Source organism: Physella acuta, unplaced genomic scaffold (assembly GCF_028476545.2).
Source record: "Physella acuta isolate Inbredline_101_S28 unplaced genomic scaffold, ASM2847654v3 ptg000923l, whole genome shotgun sequence".
In the NCBI taxonomy this organism is placed as follows: domain Eukaryota; kingdom Metazoa; phylum Mollusca; class Gastropoda; family Physidae; genus Physella; species Physella acuta.
In genome coordinates, this window is record NW_026732440.1 from 199269 (window position 1) to 212743 (window position 13475).

General features: G+C 33.6%; 1 protein-coding gene across 1 annotated transcript; it reads left to right on the forward strand.

Annotated features, from left to right (window-relative positions):
• The first annotated feature begins 3130 nt into the window (after window positions 1–3130).
• LOC131953466 (ribosome biogenesis protein WDR12 homolog) lies at window positions 3131–13094 on the forward strand. Its single transcript, XM_059316652.1, has 11 exons — window positions 3131–3236; window positions 9427–9515; window positions 9763–9863; window positions 9966–10072; window positions 10405–10523; window positions 11174–11328; window positions 11726–11771; window positions 11936–12177; window positions 12272–12377; window positions 12527–12650; window positions 12881–13094. The coding sequence occupies exons 1-11, from the start codon at window positions 3172–3174 to the stop codon at window positions 13008–13010; spliced, it is 1284 nt and encodes a 427-aa protein (XP_059172635.1). The 5' UTR covers window positions 3131–3171; the 3' UTR covers window positions 13011–13094.
• Window positions 13095–13475: the final 381 nt, after the last annotated feature.

The following is a 13475-nucleotide window of genomic DNA, read 5'->3' on the forward strand; positions in this document are numbered from 1 at the left end:
GTCTAGATTCTAGATCTATAACTTTATTTAATAACACGGCCAGTTTCTATTATACCACCTTAAGCCCTCATGGACCCTATCATTAATTTTAATTAACTAAAATCCAGTCTATATCCGAAAAAAAATAGAATCTACTTATTTTTACTTTGTTTTCATTGGTTTCTTACGTCAACAGTCAATAAGAAACGTGATTTATCGTTATAATCCAGCAAACTATACAAGCTGCTCTGCTCTAGTTAAAGGATAAAAAAAGTCTTAATTTACTTCCTAGAGGATTATAAATATTTAAAAATATAAAAATAAACCGTTTCAAATCATTGTATCTTTAACGGCAGCCTATGTGTTTATTTCCACCCCGCCTGCGTATGACGTCATTACTGTATTTTTTAAATTGAATTAATAGGGTCGTTTATAAGGGCGGCTGCCCCGGGCGCCGACAGTAGATGATAGGGGTTGAATTCATCTACGGTGGGCGCCAAAGCATGTAGAAAAATAACAGTTAGTGTTATTTTTTACTTTGCTCTTTCGAATGAGCGAGCTTTTTAATCATTATTATTTTGTGTGTTATTTCGTTCCACTTTTTTTTTTTTAAATTTCACTTATACAGAGTATAAAGAATGTATTGCAATCGTGCACAAAAATTAAAAGACATGTTGACAGTTTTCGTTGTGTTACATTTCACACCTCGGTAGAGAGCTGGGCTGCTGGCCCGTAAGTGTCGAGTTCGAATCCGGGTTCAAGTCAGTAGACCATCCCTGAGTCCACCCAACTCTGATGGGACCTAACTCACGTTAGGGAAAGTAAAGGCGGCTGGGCATAGTGCTGACCACACTATCTTTTCATATGCCGAGGTCACAGAAACAAGTGAACTCTACTTCACTTGCCCTATAGACCGTCAGATTTGAAAGGGAACTTTACTTACTTACAATTACACCTCACACTATATCATATTCGGAATATAAAATGGATATATTAATATCTTGAAATCATGACCAAATCTAAATCGTGATTTTGACAAATTTTTACATTTGACATCCTTCCAGTACCGGAAAAAAACTTAGCTTCCTGTCCGTATATGTATGTGTTTATCTGTAACCAAGATAACTTAAGTACCTTTTCAATTATGTTAACCAAATTTCATATACAATTATATTATGTCAAATGTGTAGTTTCCTACCTATTTCGGGGCGAATTCCGGTAAACGGAAGTGGTACGTACTTTATTTCCGGTCTCTTAAAAGCCGATAACTTAAGTACTATTAATGCTAGGTATACATGACTCACTTTCGATTTTTTAGTTAACTTCCTCTATTCTGAAGTGGTATTTTACTCTAAAATATTGATACCATAATTACCGTTTCAGCTAGGTGGAGGAAATTGTATACGGAGGTAACAGATCTTATTTTCTTGTTATTTCTTTTTCATATTGTTAGTAGTTACTGGTGACCGGAAAAGTACTTTACGGTATTTTCGATTTCTCAAAAAATAATACTTCGGATCACGTACGGCAAGACTTGTTGAAATTGCACTGTGACATAAACTGTGACTTAATTTGACTTGACTTAGTCCTCTTTGCTCCTAAATGGAACATAGGTCCTCCACCATTTCCTTCCATGTCATACGATCCCCCCCCCCACCCCCCAAATTGCAGTTGAAGTTTTCTTAAAACATCGATTTTTTTCCAAAATCGTGTCTGAACATAGAGTATTTTAATCAATTCCTATTACAATTTATTAAAACAGTTGTCTAAAACGCGAAATAGCGTCTAAAATTCGTTTTCTAACATTGCTGTTTTATATTGCAAAAGTGTGACGTCCCACCATCAGACCCCCTTACCCTCATCACACACCATCACAAAATTACGGACCCCCCCTCCCCCCTACGAGTGTGACGTCATTTATGGACGACCCAATAAAACATATGCATATCTTGTTCGGCAGGCCTTATTTTTTATAATATTTTATCTATTATAAGAAATAGTATGTTTTAATTTAAGGGTCATCTTTCTATGACTTCCATAAATGAGCCGGTTACATGCTGTTCCAACTCAGTGTGTGGGGAGAGGGGTCCCAATTCCTACAGTATGTTTGTAGGTTATCAAAACAAAATGCCGTTATCCTCTAAACATATCGTATACCATACATTTACGCTTCTGTGCTCGCTTTTAAGCAACATATCTTTACTTTTGTAAATTAAACATTATCAACATTTTAGAATTTGTGGAATTTAACTGTTAAGGGCTCGATTTGTTTGTGAATTGATGTTGGTTCATAAAAAACAATTTCATTCAGGCATTTAAAAGAGATTATAGTGGTAGTGGAGGTAGGACAAAGCGGTTACTTTTATGCCAATAGTGGTCATGCGATTCATTTGTCTGGAGCCAATAAGTCGGGAGTCATTTTGTCTGAAGCCAATAAGTCGGGAGCCAATATGTCGGAAGCCCATTTGTCGGTAGCCAATATGTCGGGAGACCATTTGTCGGGAGCCCATTTGTTGGGAGTTCATTTTTCGAGAGCCTAAATGTCCGGAGCCCATTTGACGGGAGCCAATAAGTCGGGGCCCTTTTGATGGGGCTATGTTGACTGAGCCGTTTTGTCGAAGTCGATTTGACGGGGTCATAATAACGGGGCCGATTTGTCCCGGGCCGTTTTGAAGATGCACCGTCATCAATAGCCCGCCGTATCTTTAAGGTAGGGCGCTTGTTAAAACGAATGGAGGCGACATAGTGTTCTTAGGTCATCGAGTAATTGGGATGCTCCTTATCACAAGAGGATGCTACTGTATAGTATGACCTTTGAATAAGCAATACTACTTAACAATAACCATTTTACAATCATATCATATGTCTCTGAATGTGTTTTGCTCCTCAAATAAATTATATTTAGGCCTAGATCACAAATTATTTATTAACATTGTAGAAAGTGATGAAATAAAAAGTTTTGAAATTTAAAAAATATTTTATTTTCAAACAATAAAGATGCTTACTATTTCTCATGATCAACCTTATAGTTATATTGTTGAACACTCGATTCATACTGTCATTCAATGTATCATAAATTCATAACAGTTACATATAGACTAGGCTAACCTATAGGTTTTTCTAGCTTTCTTATTTTCTTTTTGATAAATAGACTGATCAAGCAATCACTCAGGGACAGTCACTCTCAACAAAATGGCTTCAAAATCTATAGATACTGTTCCACATGTTCAAGCTAAATTTTTTACCAAGCACGAAAAGTAAGCCAATGTTTATTAAGATTATGTGTTAACCTTCAGCGTTAAATGTTTTTCTAAATACTAAATAAATCTAGATCTAGTATAATTTCGTTTTGCTTTCGGAAATTCAAAAGTTGAAGTAACAGCAGAATTAAAAAAAGCAGTAGGCCCAGGTGATTTAGTTGCAAGTCAGTTACTCAGTAATGAGTAAATCATAGTGACAGTCAAAGTGACTCAAAGTCTAACTTTTTAAGACTGACTTATTTAGTTAAAACATTAGTTTAGCATTGGTTATTATTCCGGAATGGTATAGCAATAAAAAGCAGTAAAACAATGGCAGGTAAAATCTTAGTTTAGCGTCGTAAATTCGGCCAAAACTAGTAATGTGGGAGAGAGTGAATTAATGAATATGTCATTAAATATGAGTATATTTTCGTATATTTTGATAAAGTATTATAGATAATTGAATAATAGATCACCATTGATGGTTAAATCAATTTAAATTTCCTGAAATTAATTTTTATCAACCCTGTTCGAGATAGTAAATTTGCTATTAAAAACAGCAGCCATCTTAAGAAAATGTTATTGAGAGTAGCTTCCCTTTCATTTCTATTCGTATGAAAATGTATTTAAATATGATCGTCTTGTTGTATAGTCCATATTACAAAGCATTTTTTTTAAATGTGAATTTCCTAACAAACAACTTTATTAATTCTAGAAGCATTGTGAGATGCAACTTGTATCCATGTATTAAATCACGTTTTTTTTTAAGCTAATGTTTATTTGATCTTACTATTACTAAATAGTTGTGAGTTTTTTCTTATTGTTTTAATGTTCACTATTTTCATTTCAGGTTTTTCTTTTCATCAATTAGTAATTCTATCGTAACTTATGACATTTTTTTTTACTTCTCTTTACCTTAATTAAACCCCAACCTCCGTCATAGTTTTGTCGTCAATGTCACAACAAGTCATAATGTAAAAAATTACGCTTCACTCTGCCTTATCTAAGATCTCTAACCATAATTTTGACAACATTAAATGTTTGTCATCATTTATATATACAGAGAGACAAAATGTATTATCCACCAGCTTCCCTCGTAAAACATCATCTAAAACAATGAGCCAGTCCACCCCTTAAGTGCGTGTTGTCATTATGGTCGATCCCAAGTCTCCACCTGCCAGACACATTTTGGTTATCCTTTGTTGTCAAATTGTCAATATCAAGTACACAAGTGAGTGATATGGGGTTGTCCATAAATGATGTCACATATGATTTGCTACGAGAGTGAGTGAAGATTTGTGACGTCAACTCAGGCGGCTTTGCAATTTATGACGTGTCGGTCTCATGAAAGGAGGTGAACGGGGAAAAATAACTAGATGGTTGATGGAGAACCTCTATAATGCTTTGTTCAATCAAAATAACGATAAATAAACATTAGTATACGTATACCTTGCTTAAAACGAATCATCACAAATGTTGCAAGCCTGCTAGTTTAAGACATTCGGCAAAACGACCGCAACACATTATCCCCGTCAAAAAGGCTTGCCACCAAATGCCTGCCGACGAATAAGCCGCGTCTAATGCGGGGCGTTAGGAATACGGCCATTAGCATGGGGCCGCGTTAGAGCACCAGTAGGCTATCGCGCTTTGTAAGATGACGTAAATACTTAAATTCAATTTCGCTAAACTGCGCGAAAATTTAGTAATGTTCCATCGTTTGAGGAAATTTATTTTCTTGGACTTAAACTTAAATTGAAATATCATGTTGACTGTCTGGCTCTTAATTTCCGAATATCACTTTTAATGTATCAAGATTCAGAACTATTATTTACTTTAATATAAGTGTCATCTTATCGTTTATTGTGGTTTTTATAAAGCGCAGAGCAGCTACAAAATCGGACGGCCATCCTGTTTTCACCAAGCTTCTTTTGGAGCTTAATATGGGTAGTCTAGTTCTATACAGTGTGAGCTTAATATATTTTTAAAGGGCCGAAAGTCTCAAGACAGCAAGCTTGCAGAAATAACTACGTACGTTTAAATGGACGAGTGATAGATGTGTTAGGGGCTGTTTAATGAACACAAACTTATGTAATCAAATTAAACGTCGCAAAAGCGTCAAAAAGGCAGTGCTTGTTGTTTTTTTTTATAAAATTAGCCTAACGGTCGGCGGTACCGCTACATGACGTCACGTGCGAGCGTTAACTCGGTGACGATGTGCTAAGTGGGGGAATGAAAAAGGTGGGGTTCAAGAAATGCGACTCGGCAAGCTTTTTGCATTTCTTGACCCTTCTTAATAGTTCTTTCGTCCCCACTGAGAAAATGTATCACCAATGAATGACACGTCATACTTCTACAGCTGGTCTTTCTCCCACAACCATCCCGTTTTCACGAAAAAAAAACCTGACCCATCTCCAAAATCACATCGCTGAGTTCTACTCAACCTCTCCTCACCACAAATCACAATTTCTATCTGAAACAATATGTTCATATGTTTGCTCTGTAATAATGCACGCTGTCATTACTATCTTAAGAGCGACGTCATTTGTGAGCGATCTAATATTGATTTGCTTACTGCAAATAAAGTGTTAAAAAGTTCGACCTCCCAACAATTGTTGTGGTCTTGGATGCACACTATTAAGTCTGATACGGTCTATTAGTCATTCATGTCAACTATATTTTAAAAAAAAAAAAAAAATTACTATACAGGGGGTCATCCATAAATGATGTCACGCTTTTTTTTACTATTTTTACCTCCCCCCCCCCCTCCCCTCCGTCACACGTCGTCACAAAAAGCCAGACCCCCCCCTAAAATGACGTCACACCTCAGCCTACAACCCCCCCCCCCCCCCCTCCAAATTGCAGTTGAATTGTTTTTAAAGAGCTATATTTTTCCAAAGTCTTGCCTGAACTCTGTCAAAATAGAGTATTTTAATCAATTGTTATTACAATGTATTAAAACAGTTTTTTAAAACGCAAAATAACATCTAAAATTCGTTTTTCAAATGCAAAAGTGTGACGTCGCACCATCTGAACCCCTCCCCCTCATCACACAACGTCACAAAATTACGGACCCCCCCTCCCCCCTACGAGTGTGACGTCATTTATGGACGACCCCCGGCATATATTAAAACAATACAAAACAATCATATTAAACCACAAAATCAACACAAAAGACATGCGAATAGACAAATTATTGTTTTTAAAACATGGCCGCTGCTTGTATTTACTCATTGTTGTCTCGAACGGGGTAGTTTAAAGTTTATTCCAGGATATTTATGACTGGTTTGGTCTTGGATTGTGATTTGTTATTCAAATATCTGTTATATTATGTAAAATATGACATAAATATGGCCAAATGAAAGAAATATTCATTAGTTACCTTCATCGCACATTACTAGCTACGTTGGAATTTACGACGCTAAACTAAGATTTTACCCAATGGCAAAGTCTGTCACACATTTCTGGGGTAAAACTCCATTTTAGCGTATTTTATTCCCCCGCTTCACATTCACCTCCAGTTGAGCGTATTTTATTATAAACACAACCAAAACACACAAAAACGTTAGGAAAACACTAGATCTACTTATTTGTTATGAATGTGATTTTTAATTAGAAAATGTAAAAAAAAAACAACATAAAAAAGCATTAGAACAGTTCCAATTAAATATCGTGTGATCGTCAGCGGGAGAAAAATCCTTACACGGTCGAGGGTTCACCGTGAGTTCACATTGACTTTAATTATCAGCATACGTCATAGCTCGGGCAATAGCTGTTTTAAATTGTGTTGGCCTCAGTTTTGGGGTCATTGCAAGTTCATAAATGTTTATTTTGTAATATTTATAGTATGCCTGGGAGATACTTGTAACAATACAAACTTAACCGCCTTGCAATCGTCACATTGTGAATACGTACTTCACCCATTGCCATGAAAATTCTAACTGACACACAAACATAGATCTAGCACATTCAATATTCTAAAATTGGATTTTTCTCAAGTTTTGACAAAAGTTAATTATCAAAATCTAAAACAAAGTCAGTCTCTTTGGGTTTTTTTATTCATTTTTATTCATTTGTTAAAACAAAAATACAATACAAATAAATAAATCGTGTTTTCCTAATGTTTTGGTTGTTATAATAAAATATGCTCAGCTGGAGGTAAACAAGCAACGGAGAATAAAATACGCTAAAATGGAGTTTTACCCATTTCTGATTCTGGTATCCACTGGAAGTACTCAAGTACTGTAAAGTTAAGTAAACTAATGTAAACTGTAAACCATACTTTATTTGGTAGGCCGGCTTGTTGCTTAGATGGCTGGATTGACTTCTGACCCTGAAACGTCACGCGTCGTTTTCTGACGGTTTTTACGTTTAATTTAGGGGTCCTATCCACGACAAATGAAAAAAACTGTTAATTTCGCAAATTCTTAGCATTATTTTAACACAGGATGCTAATAAAATGGATAATATGCCTTAGAATGCCAGAAAAAAATCGTGAGAATTGTGGTTGTAAATAATGAGAGGATTTCTAGTGGAGCACTCTCCGTATAAACTGAGCTGTGGCCAAAAACAACTGTATAATGGGGAAAACGGTCCGTATAACAGTAGATTAATATATAATTGAGATATTTACCATGTATATTTACAGTATTTTGATTATCTTTTCCAAAAATCCAATTCCCCTGTAAGTAACAATTTCTCTCTGCTATTTTTTGTAACTTTGCGTCATTGTTATGCTAGTTGCCAGACAGAAACAACTAGTTTTTGTTTTTTGCAGAATGAACTGTTAAGTCTAGTATTTTAATTATAATTCAATTGTTGCATGTGCGGAAAAAGTAAAATTATTGACATAATTATTGTATTAGTAATTTTATTTGTATATTGATTTTTTTCTTCTCTGTGGGCCGACAGTAGCTGCATTGAATTTAATTCGTGACCGGTGGTTAACCTCGTCAATAATTTCTGACGCCAAACTAAGGTTTTACCCTTACTTAAAATAATATTAATTGAGCATCGAGTAAATTGCCATTTATTTCATGAACAGTTTCCATGTCAGGTTTTTACTTTAAACAGCCTTGTTTGCTAGCAAGATTTGCTATATAACCAGCTGCCATCTGTAAATTAGAGTGGTTTCCCCTGAATCTCTAGCTAAAATGTTACCTAAAAACTTAAACAAGATGGCTGCTAAAGTAAATGAGCTTGGTTGCATCTGATCTATTTATTACTGAAAAGTTTTAATACAATTGTTTAAAAACAGGTACATGAATGAAAGTTTGAAACATTTTTGTAACTTTTAAAACATAAATTTTTTTAAACATGTGAAATAATTTTAAAAATGTGACCCTTTTTTCACATTACTAGCCTCGGCCGATTTTTACGTATTTAAATCGATAAATTACCAATGTTTTATACTATACCACACCTGATGAAGTGACCCCTGCAAAAATCTAGGGTCAGAGGGTTAGGCTGAGTGGCATAACTTGAACCAAACAATGTTAAATGTAAAGCGAAAAGATTATACTAAAAATAGCTTCTATATAAGTATAGCCGCTTAGGCCTTTATGTCTATAATTATATAATTAACTATAAAGAGATCTGCATTGTAAATTTGATACTTAGTAGTTAATGTGGTTTTTTTCTACTTATACAAGAAAAGAAGGGTTGTTAGCAGAAATATTGCAATTTTTTGGCTCTCACATTGGGCAAACTATAGTTAAAGGCCTAAAGGTTTTTAAAAATTTAATGTAATCACTTTCTGGGAGAATTTTTACACCGGTGTCCGATAATGGCATCTTCTTTAAAAAAGGGGGTGTTAGGTTACTGGTTGTTAACTAAATACACACATGGCTGGCTAATGTCAATGTTAACCCTGTCCCTAACCCCAACCCTCGTCCTGCCATACACCTAACCCTAATTTCTGACCATAAAATTAGTCGAGATTACATACAATACTACTAACAACCTAACACACCTTTTTTTGGAAGAGTCTATTATCGGACACCGGTATCTAAAATCATCCCACTTTCTTTTGAATTCAATTCAAAGTTTCTTGCGGTAATAAAATATAGTATTGTAAGATAAACTAAATTACCTAAGTTAATTATTGTACCATCTGTAAACTTGACAATACACATAGTTTTATTTGTCATTACCTCTTCCCCCCCCCCCCCCCTACATTTTTCATTAATTTAAAAAAAACTTTTTTTTTAAGGTATTCCATTCCTGATGCACCATATTCACTCCCCTCTTCAGTTTCTACAAAAGAATTGAATAACATACTTTACAGTGTTTTATTTGATGGTAAGTAACTTTTATTTAGGACTACTTTTTGCTTTGTAAATTAGGTCAGTTAAAATAGTTTATTCTCAGTTACTTAAGTTTTTTGTTGGATAAATCTAATGTTATTTTTGTTCTTTTACTTTGGTTTACATACAGCAGCTGCTTAAGTTTATAGCATGGGTCTGTCTGACAGTTGATTGATGTGTAGGCCTATTGACTTTATATTTTATTGTAACATTATTGCTAGACAATACACATTTTCATTTAGGTAACACTGATAATGAACCGATCGAGTTTGATTTTCTTATTGACGGGGAATTCCTGCGATCCACTCTTGGAGATTACATTGAAGAAAAGACTGCATCCTTTGTAAGTAAAAGCAAGTTCATAACAGTATTTTAAATAAATTTGTTAGTGATTTATTTTGTAAAGAAAAAAATGTATGCTGTTAATACCTTTTTTGAAATACAGGAAACTGTTTATGAAATCGAGTATATTGAAAGACAAGCAGCACCACGCCCTGAAACCTCCTTATCTCATGATGACTGGGTCAGCTGTGTTCGAGGAAACGGAAACTTGTAAATTTATTAATTTTTTTAGTAATAAAAAAATATCTATCATTGTACCAGAATTATTTGTTTGATAATGAGGGGTGGTGGTATTTAAAAACAGACTGCTTATTCTACTAGTTATTCTGTAATATTGTATGTACTGAATAAATATTTATCGTGCTGTGTACTAGTTTGCATTGGGCAAATGAATAGTCACACATTTTTAAAAAATTTGTACTCCATTTGCGGTCTTACTTTTCCACTTTTTTGTGGAAGTCTGTCCCCATGACAGTTGTTAAAACCGATTAGTTTACAAAATTAAAGTAATTCCATAAGTATTTTTTTTATTATTATTACAGAATTTTGTGTGGTTGCTATGACAATACCTTGCGCCTGTGGACAAAAGATGGTAACTGCTTGATGACTATTCCAGGCCATTCAGCTCCAGTAAAGTGTGTAGCCTGGCTCAATACATTGGGTAAGGATAGCTCATATAATATTAAAATGCCTTGATTATTGACTTTTTTTTAATTAAAAAACCTCTTGAAATAGTCAAATTTGACTGGATATATTTCTCATTTATTAAAAATAAATGAATGAATAAATATTAAAAATTCTATTATCAAGACAAATTTAAATTTACAACAAAGAAGAAGTCTTCCATGCGGTTGTTTACCAGATCTCATTTATATTTCCATCTTTTAATACTGATACTTGAGAATGATTTTCTCAACATTATACATCCAAAGATTTGATTAATTTTGTTGGTAAATCAATAATACACTTAGCAACTCTAAGCAATTCTTCTTCATGGCAAGTACTAGGTGTTTTTTAAGGTAAAGCAGATAGAAATTCACTTAGAGCATAACCCTTTTTGATATAATATTGGGTTAAAACATGTTGTTAGCACTTGTGTGTATAGACTACACCATTCTCTTGTGTGCTCTGACAAATGGAAGCAGGCTGTTCTGTAAGCCTCTTTGATTATCAGATTTCAAAGTTCAGTTTATTTTTTTACTCCAAGTATTGATAAATTATTTTTTTTTACAAAATAACTTCTAAAAGTGAGTTTTGGACTTCAGTTGATGGCCCATGAATGTCATGCAATTTCTTTTTTTAACATTCTAGAAACAGATGAGCACATGTTTGTCAGTGGCTCTCATGATCAGACATTATTTGTCTGGTGCTGGAAGGAGTCAAAGAAAGAAGTAGATTGTATCTATGCTTGCAAGGGACATGCTAACAGTGTTGATTGTGTGGCAGTTAACAATGATGGAGCAAGGGTAAAAACCCAGTAGTTTTTTCTAAATAGTAATTTTCAGAGCTAATGCTAGTTTAACATTTTTGAATTTCAAAGTTAAAAAGCGTGTATTTCTTCAGGGTTGGTGCTGCCTTCTCACTCATGAATTTTTTTTAGAAATCTTACAAAATTTCCTGTTCTGCAAAACTCTGACAATTTAGCAAGTTAATTAGCAAGTTGTAGCCTATCTAGATCTATAAGATGGGCAAGCAGAAGTGATAATATAATTTTTTTTTTTATTTCTTGATCTAAATTTTTATGAAATTTTTAAAAATAAGTTATTCGAGAAATATGCTAATGCCAAACTCAAGATGTTAACATTTGTCTCAGATGTTTTTTCAAACATTAATTCCAAAATCACTATTTAAAATAACTTTCAGATTGTGACAGGTTCTTGGGACAAAATGGTGAAGTTGTGGTCCATAAGTAAGAATTTTTTCCTTCACATTTCTTTCCTTTTGTATGAATTTTATATTTCAATGCTAGATGGAGACAAAATAATTTTTAAAATAAACAATAAATCTTCTCATTTTGCCATTCTTTATGTCTGATATACTGTTTAACTGGCCACCAAAATTTTTTTGTTCAAGCTGAAACAAATATTCAGGGTGAAGAGGATAATGAAGGTAAAACTGAAGAAGAGCGGAAAAGGAAAAAGATGAAGAGTGTAAATCCAAAAGTTACAACACAAGTTCCCTTAGTCACATTATCAGGTCACAAGGAGGCTGTCTCCTCTGCAGTTTGGATTGATGGGTCAAACGTTTGTACATCTTCATGGGACCATACACTTCGTGTTTGGGATATGTCACGCACAGAACAAGTTCAAGTTTTGGTACATTTTTATTTTAATAATTGTCATTACTGTTGTTTTAATTACAACAATAGTAAAAAACTATATAACTGATTCAAATCTTTTTTTATTTTAGGAAAGTTCCAAAGCATTTTTTTCAATTTCACACTCGCCTCTTTCTAACTTGATAGTGTCTGCATCAGCTGATAAGCATGTGAGGCTACATGATATTAGAACAAAAGGTGGGAAGTCATTTTGTTTATATTTGGTCATTTATTTTCTTTTTTGAAAAATAAGCTTACATGATGTTATTAATGTCAACAACCCCTTGTACTGCATTTAAAGAGAAATTCCAGCCTTTGAAATGCATTGAAAAAATTTTAACTTTCAGAAATGAAAGGAACATACACTTCACATACAGGGTGGGTTTCCAGTGTGGACTGGTCAAAGTCAAATGAATATTTATTTATTTCTGGATCACATGACATGCTAATGAAACTTTGGGACACCAGAAGGTATTTTATCTTTCTATAGCTCAAATTTTTGTTTCAGCTAAAACATTTTAACTACATTGTTTTTGTGTAATAAAATTTAAAATTGATAATCAACAAACATTATTTTAGTGGCTTCTTTTAATGTCTTTTGCAATTTGACCACTACTGTTTTTAATAAATTCCCCATTATTAAAAGTGTATTGTATTATATTGAATATATTTAAGTAAACATTTTCTTTTTTATATTTTAGCCCCAAAGCACCACTCTACAATCTGATTGGTCAAGATGATAAAATTCTTGCTGTGGACTGGTCCATTCCAGATTTAATGTTGTCTGGAGGGGCAGACAACCAACTTAAAATATTCAATTACAACAAATAAAAAGAAATTTAAAATAAACTGTTTTGTTATTTTTCACACCATATAGTTGATAATGGAAAGTGCTTTGACAACAGTAGGTGCACATTCTTTCCAAATACTTTTATAAGTTTATTGTTGAATAATTTTAAACTAATTTAGTAGCAGGTTAAATTATAAAACAAGAAATAAATTATCTTTGTAAATATCTACATGACTCTGGTGTTGAGATTGTGAAATGTCTTTACCCTTAGTACTATAGAAGTTAGAAAAAAATGATCCACATGCTACAGAAATGCTAATGCATGTTATGAGAGACAGCAATTGTTTTAAGCTATTCTTAAAAATTAGATCACAAATATTTTTCTTAATGCAAATCTGTCAATTTGACCCACTTTGAATGCATGGATTTTGTTCAAACATTCGAGGTGCATTTGTCACTTATGACTAGATCTATTTAATTCTTAAAGTGATATTAAATTAATCATT